The sequence below is a fragment of the Globicephala melas genome, chromosome 9, assembly GCF_963455315.2.
Source record: "Globicephala melas chromosome 9, mGloMel1.2, whole genome shotgun sequence".
Lineage (NCBI taxonomy): Eukaryota > Metazoa > Chordata > Mammalia > Artiodactyla > Delphinidae > Globicephala > Globicephala melas.
In genome coordinates, this window is record NC_083322.1 from 5,422,006 (window position 1) to 5,439,978 (window position 17,973).

A 17,973-nucleotide genomic window follows, 5' to 3' on the forward strand; every position below is an offset into this window, starting at 1 on the left:
GACTGATGACTACAGGCCTCTTGGGGCAGCCCAGGGCAGCCCCTCAGCTAGACTGCAGGCTCCCTGCTGTCTCCTGTAGAAATGACAGGAGGTGGGTGGTCAAGGTCCAGAGTGGTGGGCGATCAGTTGACCGACAGAACTGAGGCCATCTCTGCCTATTTGCTGCTATTACTTTTTTTTTTAATTAATAGACTTTTTTTTGAGAACTTTTAGATTTACAGAACAATTGAGCAGAGAGCACAGAGCGCTCCCTTGTACCTCCTTCCCCTCCCTTCCAGCATCCCCTGTTATTAGCGGTACATTTGTTACAACTGATGAGCCTTTATTAATATACTATTATTAACTGAAAGTCAGCGTTTATATCGGGCTCATTCTTGGTTTTGTACATTTTATGGGTTTTGACAAATGTATAGTGACGTGTATGCACCATTACAGTATCAGAGTAGTTTCACTGCCCTAAACATTCCCAGTGCTTTGCCTGTTCGTCCCTCCCCCATCCCCTGGAAGCTACTTACAGGTGTTTGTCCTGCCACCTCTGGGCCTGACCCCAGGGTGCACCCACCAGGTGGGTGGGTCACAGGGGCAGTGTGACCCATCATGGCCTTGGGGCTCAACCCGGCATGTGGAAGGGAGTCTGCCATCTCGGTGCCAGGAGGAGGGATGGCCTAGAATAGAATTTGGGGGCTGGAAGGCCTTTGGAGGAGCTCCAGGATTCAGACCCAGATACCTCCTATCTCAGGTGAGAAAACCGAGGACCAGAGACGGGATGTGAGTTTCCAGTCAGCACAGCTGGTTGGAACAGAAATCTGTATCCAGGCCTCAGAGAGGGCATAGGTTCAATTCAGCTTCTTTTTTAACAATAGGAGCTAAGTTAGTAAAAAGGACCAAAAAATAAATTTTGCAAAGAGCTAGCCACTTGCCTGTTTTGAGTGTCATCATTAACCTGCCCTGTGGGGGACTCTGGCCCAAGGTGGGGTGCCTGGAACCCTCCGTGGCCACTGGGCTCTGAGGGAGGATGCCGTGTGCCCCCAGTGCCCCCTGTTCTACCCGAGAACTCTGAGTTCCCACGAGGAGCCCCCCGACATGTGCTCTGCGTGTGCCTGGTGTGTGCCCGAGGGGCTCCGGGCAGGCCCTGCCCTGGAAGGAAGGGGAAGTGGGCAGATAGCATCTCCTGGAGCCGCTGATCTCCACGTACCTGCTGCGTTAGGCTTTGACACGCAGCACCTGGAGCCCTTCTCTGCAGAGTGCCCTCCAGCCTTCCATCAGATGGAGGGCGCTGAGGCTTTTGTGGCTCCCTCCCGAAAGTTCCCGGAGCAGCTGCTCACCCTAATGGGCATGACCACAAGCGTGGTGCAATCCCAGGAAGTAACACATTCACGCAAAGCCAGTGGATGACAAAGGGCAACTTGGAACAAGAGCTCTGTCGCTGGACGCAAAGATACCAAGAGAACTGAAATTAGATGATGGCTGACCTTGTATAATAATTATACAATAACTGACACCTGGGTGCGCAGGGCAGCCAGGTCCGTGCTAGGGGCTCCGTCTGTACTATGACTCTGCAGGACAGCTGTTATCACCTTACGTAATGGAAACGTACGCTAGAAGGTCAGAGTCAACTAGAGAGAGCACGGTGTGATAGAGAACTTGGCTAGAAGTTGCAAGACCAGGAGTTGTTTCTGGCTCGGTCATGACTCTACCACGTGGCGTTGAGCACCTCACTCAAATCTCTCTGGAAACCTGTGAGCCCACCTGTAATGGAAGGGGATCAATTTGGAAGGTCTCTGACATTTTCCAACGGCGACACCCTGTGACTGCGTTATTTCCCTGGTTTAGGTGTCAGGAGACCAGGGAGTCTGCGGTAGGCCTGGACCAGAGGGGCACAGGTGCTGACAGATCCCACTCTGGAGGGGTCTCAGTAGGTGGTTGCCCCCAGGGCTGTAACTGCTGTTCTGGGTCTGGGGTCGCCTGAGACTGCTGGAGTTGGCAGGACCCACGGTGGGTCAGAGCAGCAGTGCCCACTGCTCAGAGGGCCAGGGGAGGGATGGATGTGGTTGGAGGAAAGGGGAGGTGGGAATTCCCTGACGGTCCATTGGTTAGGACTCTGCACTTTCACTGCCAAGGGCGTGGCCAAAAAAAAAAAAATATTCCATCCCTGGTTGGGGAACTAGGATCCTGCAAGCCATGTAGCGCGGCCAAAAAAAAAAAAGGGTCGGGGGGAAGGTAAGGAGTTGCCTACCTCCCATCCATGACAGTGACGAGATGTGATTCTCTGTCTCCATCCTGTGTGCGTATTTCTGGGCACAAAGTACAAAGGGAGGTCAGAGGGCTTCGGCCAGGACAGAGGACAAAAGATGGTGTTCGTCCCTGTTCACTGTCGTGACATCTGGAAGGACAGGGGGTGTCGGCTCCCCTCTGAAATCTACCCGCACTGCTTCAAAGCTCCTGTGGTGCACAGTGGTCCAGACTCCTTTGTCCACGACGCAGTAACATGTATATTTTATTCATGTCTATGTGTGAATAATTGAAACAATTTTAGGAAACAATGAGATGCATCCTCATTCTAATTTATATTTGGGTGGTTGTATCATCCACTGAATCGATTTCGTGATCCACTGATGGGTTGGCACTGTTAGTGAGAAAAGCTAAATGCTTCTGGAGCAGCCAGTTCAGCCTGGGATGAAAGTTAGAGCGAATAAAAGCGCCTTCTTCGTTATGCTTACTTAGTGCAGAAGCCCTTGCGTTCTATTCAGGTCCCTGGTGTTTGCTGCTTCCCCTGAACTCTTTGTACTTTTCAGCCTGTAACATGTGGTCACAGCAGGTGGTGACACACAGGTAGGAATGGAAGAAGCTTTGGGCACCTGCAGAAATGTTTAGGAAGAATCTTTTGATAAACGGTTTTATAAATATGGACACGGGGTATTCTCCAGATTCTGAGCTGAAAACTGTGTGGACTTTGGCTCCTGGGCCAAATCCCAGAGCCACATTGGGTAGGTGGTTGAGAGCAGAAAGTAGGTCTCTAAGCCCTGAGTCTTGCATAAGAGCCCCCTGCATGGGGGAGGGTGTGTCTCGGAGCTGCCAGCAGTGCTGTGACCTTATAAACACGTTCCCTGGGTGCTCGATTTAATTCTCATTTAAGTTTTCTGTCCTGCGGTTCGTCTTGAAGCCCAGACCCAAACCATGTGATTTTCCCCCTGTGCCCCCGTTGCCCTTGGGGCGCTGGCAGGCGGGTGGAGAGGCAGCTGTCGGGGGCCATTTGGGTCTGCGGGGCACACCCAGCAGTGTCTCCACTTTCCCTCGTGATCGCGTGTTTCCTTCATGGAGAGGACTTAGCATGTGGGAGGCCCGAGGACCAGCAGAGTCACCTGGCTGGCTGGGCAGTGGATGGTACCCACAGAGGGTTCAACACCAAGGCTACTACGGTCTCAGTTGGTGATTTGGCGTTTTACTTGCGGGTAAAGAACCCTCCCCAGAAACCCAGCGCTGGTCTTTGCAGACCCTCCCTTAAGGTTTGTCTTAGTAACATCGTGAAATGTCAGAGTTGAAAACAGCCCTAGGAATTAAGGGCCGGCTGTCCTCTGACAGACAGCCACTTCTGTTTGTCCTTGCTTTCAGATGGGCCAAGGGGCCCGAGAGATCCCATTAGAACGTCCTTCTCTGATCATGAGGTCTTAGTGTTTCCTGTACCCTAGGCTGTCATCAGTCATTTATGTCTCCGTGTGAATGAGCTTCTTGGCACCTTTTCCAGTGTCGGTTTTGTGTGGGGAAAGACTCCCGTTTGAGTCCTGCCCGTGCGTCCGGCAGTGTGGAGGAGCACGTCCCTGGGTGAATAAGCGTCTCCCTGCTGTCAGCTGACTGTGGTGGGTGGAGGGAGACGGCGGGTGGGTACCACACAGCATCATCACACGCCTGGCGGAAACTCACACCACTTACCCAGCAAGCGACGCGAGAACAATTCTCATCATTCCACAGATGACGCTAGAATGTGATTTCGGGACGTTTCCAACCTGCTGTTCTCCTTTACACATTGTAAATCTTCCGTGACAGTAAAAAATAGGACTGTTGGGGCTGTCTCCTGTTTTTTTACTGAACCTGCAGGAGCGAAGACCTTTCACACCTGTCTTTTCCTCTCATCCATCGATCTCTCTTGGGGATTTATTTCGAGGTCCTTGACAAAGTCAGGGCTCTGTGTGTACAGAGACCCCCTGCTGACCGCGTGGGCCCCACTCCCCTCCCCAGGGGTAGCTGACTGTCTCCAAACTGCCACCTTCCTGCGGCCAGACTCGCTCAAGGTCAGCACCCACCAGCTCGAGGGTGGTAGGGGGAGGGGTCTAGGTTTCTGCATCAGTCAGGGTTCCGGAGACAGAATCAAGAGGAGTAAGAGGTACACATACCTGTATATGCATACACACATCCTACACGTATGTCGTTAATATACACACATGTATATATCCTTAATATATATTTATCACATATTAATATATTAAGTATATGCAATGTATACTTAATATAAATATTAACTAATAGTAACAGTTGTATATATTACATATATTACACATATGTTAAGCTATATCATTATATATTATATATCACAATAGGCTATTAACTGATATATGTTATTTATATTATAAATATAATTATAGTATTAAGATAATAAATATTATATATCAAGGGATTTGTTTTAAGGAATTGGCTCGTGTTGGCGGGAACTGGCAAATCCTGAATCCACAGGGCGGGCCAGCAGGTGGAAACTCAGGCGGGAGTTGATGCTAAGACCTTGAGGCAGAATTTCTTCTTCTTTCAGAAACCTCAGTTTTTGCTCTAAGGCCCTCAGCTGACTGGATGAAGGCCAGCCACATCGTGGAGGGTGATCTCCTTTACTTAAACTCTGCTGATTATAGATGCTCACCTCGCCTACAGATACCTTCACAGCAGCATCTAGCTTAGTGCTAATTAACCCACTGGGCGCTGTGGTCTGGCCAAGTTGACACGTGAAATTAACCATCACAGGCTCTGTGATGGCGCTGGATCATCAGAGCCCAAAGCTCTCTCCTCTGTAACACGACTCTCCTCCCATCACCTGGCTTGGCCTAAAACACCACCCGTGGAGACTGGGATTGTTCTGGATTGAGGCAGCACCTGCAACCCCGGCCACATTTGGTGACAAGAGCGCGAAAGACGCCTGCGATGGGCTCTGGGGGGGCTGCAGCAGACCAGGCAGCTCAGCTCCACACCTGTGTCTCCTGGGCCCCCCAGGGCACTTGCCTCCTTCCCTGCTGACCGTGAGCTGACCCAGACCCGCTGCGTCCTCCACCCAGCCTGCCCCTCCCACTGCCTCTATCCGGGAGGAGCTCGGGCTGGAAGAACACAAGAGGCTGGGGCCTAGTCTTTAGTGGTTAGCGGAGTCTGGACTCAACCTGGCCTGGGAACATTTGCCTTTAAGAGGTCACTTTGGGGGCCTGAGCTGGGAAGGTGTGGAGGGAGGGCCCTGGGAATGTGGATTGGGGTCCCCAGGCGTCCCACAGCCCAAGTCCCTGTTCCCTTCTGCACAGCATCCTTGGCTGTAGAGCCAGGAGGCCACAGGTCCTTCCAAGGTTCCATTTACCTCTGGTCAAGCAAAGGCTGCCCACAGGGCAGGGCCTGGCCCCACGGCCTTTCAGCAGGAAGAGAGCCTCTGGGAGGAGCCTGCACTGTGTAACCCCGCTTCAGGATTGCCGGGCTCCGGTTATTAACCAGCCTGCCTTCTGCTTGGGAAAGGGATAAAGACGGCTCTCTAATTATAGGAGGGGCAGCTAGCGTCTTTGCAGAAGCTCCTCACCTGATTTCAGACCCAAGTGGAGCGTGGGAGACTGCCCTGGCTTCCCAGGTCGGTGGTTGCCCCGGGTGACGCCCTTGGCCTCTCTGTGGCCTTGATTGGTGAGGCCGGAGTGCGTCTCGGCCAGTGGTCCTGATGCAACCCAGTTCCGTGTGAGAGCTCACACTATGGGAAGGGCTGTCTTTTTTTTTAACCTTTTTTAAAAATTGAAGTATGGTTGATTTACAGTGTTTCAGGTGTGCAGCAAAGTGATTCAGATACATATATATATATATTCTTTTTCAGATTCTTTTCCATTATAGGTTATTACAAGACACTGAATATAGTTCCCTGTGCTATACAGTAGGTCCTTGTTGTTTATCTAGTTTACATATAGTAGTGTGTATCTATTAATTCTAAACTCCTAATTTATCCCTCCTCTGCTTCCCCCTTTTGTAACCATAAGTTTGTTTTCTATGTCTGTGAGTCTGTCTCTGTTTTGTAAATAAGTTCATTTGTATCATTTTTTAGATTCCACATATAAGTGATATCATATGATACTTGTCTTTGATTTACTCCACTTAGTATGATAATCTGTAGGTCCAACCATGTAGCTGCAAATGGCATTATTTCATTCTTTTTTATGGCTGAGTAATATTCCACTGCATATATGTACCACATCTTCTTTAGTTATTCCTCTGTTGATGGACGTTTAGGTTGCTTCCACGTCTTGGCTATTGTAAATAGTGCTGCTATGAACATAAGGGTGCACGTATCTTTTCAAATTAGAGTTTTCATCTTTTCTAGATATATATCCAGGAGTGGGATTGCTGGGTCATGCGGTAGTTCTATTTTTAGTTTTTTAAGGAATCTCCATACTGTTCTCCATAGTGGCTGCACCAACTTACGTTCCCACCAACAGTGCAGGAGGGTTCCCTTTTCTCCGCACCCTCTCCAGCATTTATAATTTTTAGCCATTTTGTTGATGGCCATTCTGACCGGAGTGAGGTGATACCTCATTGTAGTTTCGGGAAGGACCTTCTTTTGTATCATCCTATCTGGTCTTCACAACATTGCCCTGTGATACAGACGGCACTATAGCCTCATTTTACAGATTGCAAAACTGAGGCCCTTGGAGACTAAAATGCTTTGCTCCATGCCAGAGTTAGGGGAGAGCTGAGGGGAGAATGCAGTCTCTTGACCACTCTGGTCTAGGGCTTCTGAAGCTACTTGTTGTTGAGAAAATAGTTTACTGTCTGGTGCTGCTGTGGAGCTGGAAAGGCCACTGGGTGAGGAATTGGGGACAGCGGTGGGGCAGGATACTCCCTTAACACCAAGGAAGGTCAGGCTGCCAGATTTCTGCCTTTTGCACGGCCCAGGGCTTCTTTCTTGGGGGAAAGTCCTGCCCACCACGGGGCCAAAGCACTTTCCCTCCCGCAGTTGGTCAGTAGGCATCACATGGGCACAAAGCCCCAGGGTCGTTGGCCAGGGCAGCGAGGGAGCCCCCAAACAGCTATGTGAATCAATCCTGGGACCACCAGGTGAGGGGAGGTGGGAGGGTGGCCGCAGGAGCGAAAAATAGTGGGGGGTTTTCTCTTTTATATCAGGAAGCCTCTCAGAGTGCAGTCAGAAACCATGATGTCTTCTGTGGAAAATAAATAATTCTGGAACTTCTCCAAGGGTTAAGTTTAGGCTTTTTCTCTAATTTGTCCCCTGTCCCTCCCCTGTTGCCGAGTTCCAGTGATTCTGGGTTCGTTCCTTATTTTTCTGAGAGTCGTTATGTAACATGAATGTTCTCAAAGGCTCCAAGTGACCATGGCTCTGGCCACTATCCCCAACATTAGTACCAAGAATTGCCCGTTTGGTGGTTTTGAGGGATTGAGCAAAAGCCAGTCCATCTGGAGACGCCTCCCTTGAGTATCCCATGTGAGGGCCTCACCAAGGCCTTCGCCACAATTCCAACAGCTCGGGTGCAGAGGAGGTTAGATGGTGGGAGCAACCCCCCATGTTGGTGACAGGGAGTACGGGGGTCAGGGAGACAGGCAGGGCAGGGGGCCAGGTACCCTTAGTCTGAGGACACCACTCACGGCTTTCCAGAATCATGCTGGGCTGGGATGCACCTGGCATTTGTACTAGCGATCCATGTGCTTAAAATTGAGGGACCTTAGAAATCACCTGAGAAACTAGAGGGTTAGTACTTAAGAAGCAGACTGAGACACACATTAAGATAGAAAGCCAGATGTGTGTCCGGGTCCCGACCCGCTCAGCTAAGAAGTATCGCCAGGGAAGCAAGGGGCACCCCCTCATCCCTCCGTGGTGGAGCCCACACCATGTCTGCAGACTCTGCCCTGAGCTGGGAGAACAGTGGAGAGTACTTGGTAGTTTGAGAGATGAAGAGAATTATTTTGATGACAAATCCTAGAAGATGAGAAGCATTTTATTCTCAGCCTAGCAGTGCTCCCTTAAACCGCTCCTGACCCCACCTGCTGTTTAGCCCAACAGATAAGAACAGAGAATGTCTGAGCTAACAGGCATCTTCTGAAATCATCTAGTTAAACCCTGTCATCTGACAGATGGAAAACTGGATTCAGACGTGCCCGAGATCTCCCAGATCCCCAGATAGGAAACCACAGAACTGGGCTGGAACCCGGCCTTCTGGCTCTATCTCTGTGAACAGGTCGTGTTCTTATGTGCCCGAGGGGTGCGGGCTCGTTGACGCCCAGACAGCGCCCTGGGTCAGCTGTCTGCACCCAGGTAGCCCCAGATGCCGCTGATGGACACTCTTTGGGCTCAGGTCTGCTCCGCAGGGGAGGAACATGAAACTGTCCTCAAAGTGTTCCCTCCTCGGTAGGAGTCTAACGGCTGGTAGTTGCACAGGAATGTTCTGTGGTCACCCTGACGTTTAAAACCCCTGGTTGGCCCTTAGGTGCAGGCCATGGCCCCTGACATTGGCAGCCTTTCTGTTTGTCCTGTGTGTGCACTTTCACCAGGGCTCTTCCTGGGGTAGCCCAGCTGCATCAACAAAGGAGTTTTGTAAGACAAAGCATCAGAAATGCTGAAAAGGCAGAACTATATCTGACCGATACACACCTACTGTCAAGGCTAAGACGGGAGTAAAAGAGCCCTCATTTCTCAAGAATTCACACATCAGTTGGTTGTAAACAGCATAGAGAAATGTTGGGGTAAGTGGCCGGGGAGTGGGTGAGCCGTCAGTAAGACCCCAAACTACACAAAATGCGGGTGATCGAATTTGGTGGTGGGATGATTGATACTTGTCTGTCCTTTGCAACATCAGCATGAAATACTTCTTAAAATTGTTCTATTGAAGTATAGCTGATTTACAATGTTGTATTAGGTGAATTACTTTTAATTAAGAAGTAGACCTTAAAGAGACAGTATCACAGGCTGCCTTGGGAGTGAATCACAGAACTGTACAGACCCTCCTCCATCTGTTCTCTTCCCCTGTGATCTCACTGTGCCACGGAGACTCACTTTGCATAGAAGAACCCTGTATCTTCACAGCCTCCAATACCAAGCTGCTTTTTTTAGTCTTTTTTTTTTTTTCAGTTTTTTGGCTGCGTTGGGTCTTCGTTGCTGCACGTGGGCTTTCTCTAGTTGCTGCGAGCGGGGGCTACTCTTCATTGCAGTGCGCGGGCTTCTCATTGCGGTGGCTGCTCTGCGTGCGGGCTGTAGGCACGCGGGCTCAGTAGTTGTGGCTCGCAGGCTCTAGAGCACAGGCTCAGTAGTTGTGATGTACGGGCTTGGTTGCTCCGCGGCATGTGGGATCTTCCCAGACCAGGGCTCGGATCCGTGTCCCCTGCGTTGGCAGGCAGATTCTTAACCACTGTGCCACCAGGGAAGAGTCCCCCGGGTTGTTTTTTGTCACTGGAGCTGAGCCATCCCAAGGCGGTGGGAGGGTTCAATAGAAAGAGCTCTGAGCTGGGAGCGGGTGGACCTGGGTTATAGGACCTGCTTGCTACTGTCTGGTTGTCTGGCCTTGGGCAAGTGGCTTAACCTCTCTGACCCTCTGTATCTTCATCTATAGACTGGGGTGGTACCACTTGCCTTTCCTACTTGTATGGGCTCCTCTGAGGACCAAATGAGGCAACAAATGGAAGTTTTAAGGACATTCTAATGGCAAATTAATGACAGCTCTGCTTCTGAGACCTGACTTTTTTGAGTTAGACTTTTGGCTTTTGCCTGAAATTCTGAAGAGGGGCAGGGGTGGAGTATTAAGGTTGGCTCGCATCTTGGGAATTTTCTCAAACCTGGGGCTTTTCTCTTTTGTCTTGTTGCTTTCCTGACAGGCGACTTTATCAGCCCAAATCCTGAAAATGCACTTTCCCCAGAGACCCTGCTATTTATCTCCGGAGCACGTGGTCAGGGTCTAAAATACAGTGTGTGCAGCTGAGGACCATCCCAGAGGACAGAGCGTCTCTAGGTGCCTCAGTGTGGCCCAGTGAACTGGCCACCCAGCACCAGGGAGGGTCTGAATGCCTGCCAGTGGGGAGGGAGAATTCAGGATGGCCAGATGTGGACAAAGCAGTGAGGGAGACACAAAGCTCTGGTGGGCGTTTAAACCCCGTGAGCAGGGTGAGCTCCCGGCGCCTGGCCTTCGGGAAGGTCAGCCGAGCTGAGAGGCCAGGTCCCCGTCACTCCACCTGCTAATAGTCTCGTGGTCACCGCTGCAGTCGGAGATTTTCCCACACCAGCCTCCACGGTGCGCACTGTTTCCCGGTGAGCTCGGGGAGGTGAGAGCTGAGATTAGAATCGTGGAATGTGGGATGGGGGAGCCTTCCAGCAAAGTCCACTACTGGTGCCAAGGGACTTCTCTGTGGGGATGCTTGACCGAGGACAATGCACCGCGCGCTGCCGTGGTCGCCTGTGTGGCGCCCTCCTTGTCTCGCTCTGGGCGAGACGAGCATCAGGGGACCAGCCGCAGGCCCGCCCAGGGCTCCAGGCAGCCTGGGATGGGAGCGAGACCCGCATCCTGGTCTCGGCTCTTTCAAGACCGCCTTGTCCTGAGTCACTTAACCGCCAGGGCCTCAGTCGCTAGAGCCTGATGGTTCCATGAGGAATAATCGAGTATGTGCAACAGGGCTTTGGTGTGTAGAAACTGCTCTGCTGAACAAAAGTGAGGGTAATGATTGTTTGAAACCGCAGAGGAACGTACTCATTAAAATAGGAGCTAAGCGTCCACACCTGTTTCCTCCTCTTCCTTAGTGACCTGCAGTCTCGCGGGGTCTGCCCGTTCGCGGCCCCTCCTGCCCATCAGCACAGGCGCGCACCCCCTACACGTGCTGCCGGGGGAGGGGCTGCTTTGTCCAGGAGTTGATTCAGTCACTTCTGTACACCTGCTGCCTGTGGCGCAGAATAGCGAGTTGAATGATTTCCCCTCACCCTTGACCGGTTCACAGTTCAGTTAGAGAAATAGCCTGATAAATGGTATTAAGATAGCACAATAAGTCCTGTAATAAAGGTAGTCTAAGGTACTGTGGTAGCACAGATAAGAGAAGAATGAATTCTGCCTGAGGGATTGTATCTGAATTGGGCTTTGCCTGACAGTAGGAGCCAGGATCTCCGGGCTGGGAGCTGGAGGCAAGTGGGCAGGAAGAAAGGGCTCCAAGCTTCAGAGAGATGGCCAGCTCCGTCCCACAGGGACCCAAGTGAAGCGAAGTCTGTTCTCCGAGGAAGGGGTTGTACGGTGGGCGAAGGGTGACCTTGAACTGAGGAGCTGAGACAGCATTCCAGGCAACGTGTCCACAGGCGCACAGCTGTGTTTGAAAAGCTATCAAGATCCTGCCTGGGCTCTTGCTGAAAGAAGGAGACGGGGTGCAGAGCACATCAGAAATAAGGCTGCAGAGGTCGGCACATCCACGGGGCCTGTATTGGAGCCTGCAGGGCCCGGCTGAGAGCTCCTGACTGTGAATCGCCCGTGGGAAGCTGGTGGCTCCCCGCCGGGGCTGCCGGCTGAATCACCGTGACGCCTGCACGGCACCGCAGACCAGTCGACTCTGTGGTGGGATCCAACTCCCAAGGTGCAACCAGCCTGGGATGCTGAAATAAACCGGCACCAGAGGGACTGAGTCTGGAATCTGCCTACGTAAGAGATTGCCAGCAAGTCCCAGTGGACTAGGTGTAGGAGCCATTGCCTAGGCTATGGTGGAGGCCCTGGGGCTTTAGGGCAGAGGCCAGCATAATGGGGCCACGGTTTTAGGAATCACTGTTCTAGCAGAGGTTTGCAGATAGCTTGAAACAGGCTAAGCTGAAAGATTTGGAGAACCATTAGGAAACCCAAAAGAGAGCTGGGCAAAGGAGGGTGCAGACCTGGACCCCACAGCAAAGGGGTTGGGAGGGTGGAAGGGGTTAAAAGAAAGATTAGGTACACAGAAAACTACAAAACGTTGCTGAAAGAAATTAAAGAAGACACAAATAAATGGAGAGACCTCCCATGTGCATGGATTGGAGACTTAATATTGAGATGGTAATACTACCCAAAGTCATCTACAGATTCAATGCAATCCCTATCAAAATCCCAATGGCATTTTTTTTGCAGATATAGAAAAATCCATCCTAAAATTTGTATGATCTCTCAAGGGACCCCAAGTAACCAAAACAATCTTGAAAAAAAAAAAAAGTACAAAGTTAGAGGTCTCACACTCCCTGAGCTCAAAACTTATTACAGAGTTACAATCATCAAAACAGTGTGGTACTGGCATAAAGACAGACATATAGACCAATGAAATAGAACAAAGAGTCCAGAAAGAAACTCTTCCATACGTATATGGCCAAATGATTTTCAGCAAAAGTGCCAAGACCATTCACTGGGAAAAGATAGTCTTTGCAATACTTGGTGCTGGGAAAACTGGGTATCCACATGTGGAAGAATAAAGTTGGACCCTTACCTTATTATACAATATACAGAAATTACGGTAGTTCCCCTTAACCACAGGCGATATGTTCCCAAACCCCCAGTGGATGCCTAAAACCATGGAACTGAACCGTGGATACTATGATTTTTCCTGTACGTACGTACCTAGGATAAAGTTTAATTTATGAAGTAGGCTCAGTAAGAGAATATCCAAATTGCCAGTGTCCCTCCTCTTGCACTTTGGGGCCATTATTAAGTAAAATAAGGCTCATGTGAGCATAAACACTGTGGTACCGCACCAGTCAAACAGATAACCAAGACGGCTACTAAGTGACTGGCGAGGGGGTAGCACATGTACTGTGTGGATATACGCTGGACAAAGGGATGATGATTCACGTCCCAGGCAGGACAGGGCGGGACAGTGCAAGATTTCATCAAGTTACTCAGAATGGCACGAAATTCAAAAAACAAAATTGTGATGAATTGTTTATTTCTGGAATTTTGAATTGTTTACTTCTGGAATTTTTTTTAATTTTTATTTTATGTTATTATTATTATTTTGGCCACGCTGTGAGGCATGTGGGATCTTAGTTCCCCAACCGGGAAACGAACCCGTGCCCCCTGCAGTGGAAGCACGGAGTCTTAACCACTGGACTGCCAGGGAAGTCCCTGGAATTTTCTTTTTTTTTTTTTTCCCCTTATTTATTTATTTGGCTGCATCAGATCTTAGTTGCCGCATGCAGGATCTTCACTGCAGTACGCGGGGTCTTCTAGCTGCGGCATGTGGACTCTTAGTTGCGGCATGCATGTGGGATTTAATTCCCTGACCAGGGATCGAACCCGGGCCCCCTGCATTGGGAACATGGAGTCTTAACCACTGGACCACCAGGGAATTCCCTGGAATTTTCCATTAAATACCTTTGGACCCTGGTTGACCTCAAGTACCTGAAACGTTGGAAGGCAAAACTGCTGATGGGTGGGGGGGGAACTTCTGTAGCTCAAAATGGATCAAAGACTTAAATATAAGAGCTTAAACTGTAAAACTTAAAGAAAACAGGGGAAAACCTCCATGATGTTGGATTTGGCAGTGATTTCTTGGGTATGACACCAAAGCACAGGCAACAAAGTATTGATAAAAATATCAACAGATAAATTGGACCACATCAAAATTAAAAACTTCTGTGCACCACAGGACACAATCCACAGAGTGAAAAGGCGACCTACAGAATGGGAAAAAAAATACTTGCAATTCATATATCTGATAAAAGGTTAATATCCAGATTATATAACGAACTCCTACCAACTCAGCAGCAAACAAGCTGGTTAAAAAATAGTCAAAGGGCTTCTTGAAGAGACATTTTTCTAGAAAGGATATACAGATGGCCAACAAGCACAAGAAAAGGTGCTCAACATAATTAATCATCGGGGAAATGCAAATCAAAACCACAGTGAGATACCGTCTCATACCTATTAGGATGGTCACCATAAAAAACAAAAACTAAAATGAAACAAAATAATAGCAAGTATTGGTGAGGATGAAATTGGCACCCTTGTGTACCACTGGTGGGAATGTAAAATGGTGCAGCTGCTACGGAAAAAGTATGAGGTTTCCTCAAAAGTATTAAAAATAAATTACTATATGATCCAGCAATTCCACATCTGGGTATATACCCAAAAGAAATGAAAGCAGGGTCGCAGAGAGGTTTGTACACCCACTGTATTAGTTTGCTAGGGCTGCCGTAACAAAGTATCACAGACTGGGTGGCTTAAACAACAGCAGTTTATTTTCTCACAATTGTAGAGGCTAGAAGTCCAAGGTCAGGGTGTCGGCAGGGTGAGTTTCTTCTGAGAAACTCCTTCTTTGGCTCATAGATGGCCATCTTCTCTCTGTGTCTTCATGTGTCTTCCTTCTGTGTCTGTTTCCTGATCTCCTCTTCTTATAAGGACACTAGTGCTGCTGGATTGAAGGCTTATTAGAGAGCCCATCCGTATGACCTCATTTTAACGTAATTACCTCTTCAAAGACCCCCTCTATCTGGGAACGCAGGGTTGGCATCGTTGTTGGGTTTTTTTCGGCTGCGCTGCCTGGCTTGTGGGATCTTAGTTCCCCAACCAGGGATTGAACCCATGCCCTCAGCCGTGAAATACAGTCACATTCTGAGGTAATGGGGGTGGGAACTTCAAACCTATGAGTTTTGAGGGGTATGCGGTTCAATCCATAACACCTGTGTTCATAGCAGCATTATTCCCAGTAGCCAAAGGGTGTGGAAGCGCCCTGTGTCCCATGATGGAGGAACAGATAAACAAAATGTGGTCTATCCATACGATGGAACATTATTCAGCCTTTAAAAGGAAGGAAATCCTGTTACACGCTACAACACGGATGAACCTGAGGACATGCTAAGTGAAATAAGCCCGTCACAGAAAGACAAATACTGTACGATTCCACTTACATGAGGTCCCTAGAGTTGTCACATTCGTAGAGACAGAAAGTAGAATGGGGGCAGGGGGTGCCAGGGGCTGGGGCAGGGGGCTGGGGGGTGGTTGTCAAATGCATATGGAGTTTCAGTTTGCGAAGGGAAGGGCCCTGGAGGTTAGTTGCCCAACAGTGTGAACGTGCTTAACTGCACTGAACCGTACACTTAAAATGGTTAAGATGGTAAATCTTGTGTACATGTATTTTACCACAATAAAAAAGGAAAAAAGAAAAAAACCAAAAGGTTAGGGATGCAGGCAGCTTCTCCCGGTGGAGGACTGCCCAGGTGTGGTTCCTGCCCAGGCATGGAGGTGTCCACCGGGCAAGACACAGGAGGAAAGGGGAGCAGGGTGAGGGTGACGTGATGACTTCATTTTAGACACCACGAGTCTTTGGCGAGCTGCTCCCCCCAAGGCCACCTCTCTGGGCCACGATGTCATCAGGCCTTTCTGACCGCTTTGCCCCAGCGGCCAGCCCTCCCACGCGGCCCTGCCATCTTTCCAGGAGGACACACTTCCTTGGGCCACATTTGCGTCATGAAATGAAGTCCTGAGCGCTGCGGTGGGCTTTGCCCTCCCCCTTTTCTGCTTTTCCTCCCTTGCTCTCTTCCTTCTGCCCTGCGGTCCCAGCCTCTTCTTCCTGCTCCTTCCCCTGGGGGGACGGGAAGGGAAGCTGGAGGTGGGTCAGGATCTCCGAGGGGGGCCAGCACGTCTCCACCCCTCCTTTCACCTTGTTGGCCCTCCGCGTCCTCCCTGGGGCTTGACATTCGAGGAGGTCTCAGGGAGGGGGTGGTGATACACACGGAGAGCCAGGAGCAGCCCTGGACGAGGCCAGATGGGCACCTGAGGGTCCAGGTCACTGACCACGTGCTCTCTTTCCGTCCTAGGACCTGAGTTCCTTTGCCATGCCGCTCCTGGATGGAGACCTGGAGAGTTCAGAAAAGCATCCTTCTCGTAAGGTAAGCCACCTTCCTCACAGCTTCTCACGGCTCACCTGAGGTGCCACTGAGGCAGAACTCCCTCAGCGCGAGCCCAAGACACATCCACCCGTGCTCTCCCCTGTACATCCACCTGTGCTCCCACCTACATGTCCACCTGTGCTCCCACCTGTGCTCTGACCTGCACTCCCACCCGTGCACCTGGCTGCTGCCTCACACCTGCCTCACACCTGCCAGGCTTCACTCCTTTCTCTTCTCTCCTCTTCCCTCTGGGCTCGTCCGCGGCCACGGGACTCCCCAAAGAGGGCAGAGGTGATGCCGAGGATTGACAGTGAGCTTAGCACCCTGAGTGCCCGAGGAGCTGATTAGCGAAGAGAGGAGGTTGGAAGCGTTAGTGAAATCGGGATGTGGAGACCAACTGTCTCCCCCGCAGACGGGAGCCCCTTCTCCCTGCCCGTTCCTCTCCCTTTCGTCCTCTTTCCCCCTTTCCCTTTCCTCTCTTTAACCCACATTCTCCCCTCCCCCGCTGGTCAGTTTTTCCTCCAGAGGAAGCTGGAGCCGTGGAGGGCAGGCAGCCGAGGAGTGCGCATCCCGGGGTGGGTGGGTTGGCCATGGCAAGCAAAGGGAGGTCCAGGTGGCCCGCGGTCAGGGTGAGTGTGCGGCAGACGGCTGGGGCGGCTGCTGGGCCGAGGCTTCGGGAGGGGCTGCCGTGGGCAGTGTCTGAGAGCAGAGACAAGAGCCAGGCTGAATTCTTTGGCCCTGGAGGCTCCACGTCCCTCATCCCACCGGGCTGATGGGAAATGGGAATCTCCATCGTTATTGGGACTTCCTTCCTAGATTGTGCAAAGGTCCTGGGGTCCCATGCAGCACCTACACTTGGGTTTTAAATGAAGGAACTGGACTTCAGGATGGTGGAAAGACTTTCCCACAGTCACAGGGCTGCTTAATAACTGAGCCGGCTTCAGTCTGGGTTTCTTGGCGCTCAGCCCAGTGTGCGTTGCGCTGCGTCTGGACACCCTGACCTGGGGCCAGTGGCGCAGGCCATGCAGGGACGTGTCCTCGGCTGGACAGGAGGCTTTCTGCCCTTTCTGGATCATCTCTGCATCTTTGTACCCTGTGACTGAGACCCCCGTCTCCTAGGGGACTGAAAATCCTCAGGGACTGCCAAGCTGAATGTGGACTGGACACCTGGCGGCCTCCTCTCCCATCTAGGTACACTCAGAGTTCAGTGCAGGGGTCACAGCTGAGCTCCCCTTTATGGGTGTTCTGGACTCAAGGATGCCAACCCTGGGACTTCCCTGGCAGTCCAGTGGTTAGGACTCCGCGCTTTCACTGCTGAGGGCACGGATTCGATCCCTGGTCGGGGAACTAAGATCCCACAAGCCACGCAGCACAGCCGGAAAAAAACCAACAACGATGCCAACCTGCGTTCCCAAGCATCGGTTGATATGGGAGCTGCCTGGTCTTCCCACCTGTCCCCTCTCCTGGCTCCCCTGTTCCCAGAGGAGGCAGCTCTTCGTTACATAACACATCTCGGTACGAGAACTTCATGGTCACCTTGACTCTGCACAGCTCTGTGTGCAGCTCCTGGGCCAGTATTGGGAGGTAGGTCAGTGCCATCGACGTCCCTGGGGTCATTCAACATCACTGTGGTCACTCTGGGTCAGCCAGCATGGCCTGGTCTGGGGCAGTCTGTGGAATGCCCAGATGCCCACAGGTTTTCCTGTCTGTGTCCCTTGATCCTGGGATGGGGAGCCCGGCTCCTTTGTTCATTTTTCCTGGCAGCTTCCCTTCTGTGTCACCCGGGACAAGATATTCTCTGTGAACCTGTCTCCCCATCGGCAAACCCGGGCTCGTGGCGGTGCTCCCCTTTCCTTATGAGGATTCAGTGAGCTTGT

General features: G+C 51.0%; 1 protein-coding gene across 9 annotated transcripts in view; it reads left to right on the plus strand.

Annotated features, from left to right (window-relative positions):
- PRKAG2 (protein kinase AMP-activated non-catalytic subunit gamma 2) overlaps positions 1-17,973 on the plus strand; it is a 276,868-nt gene that overhangs the window by 63,453 nt on the left and 195,442 nt on the right. For 8 of the 9 annotated variants that reach the window (XM_060305086.2, XM_030854266.3, XM_030854267.3 and 5 more), the window contains exon 2: positions 16,025-16,096. In XM_060305086.2, the coding sequence (XP_060161069.1) occupies positions 16,025-16,096 (72 nt within the window). Of the gene's footprint in view, positions 1-5,417; positions 5,443-16,024; positions 16,097-17,973 lie in introns of those variants that run through there. The other variant, XM_060305084.1, reaches the window with a different exon arrangement.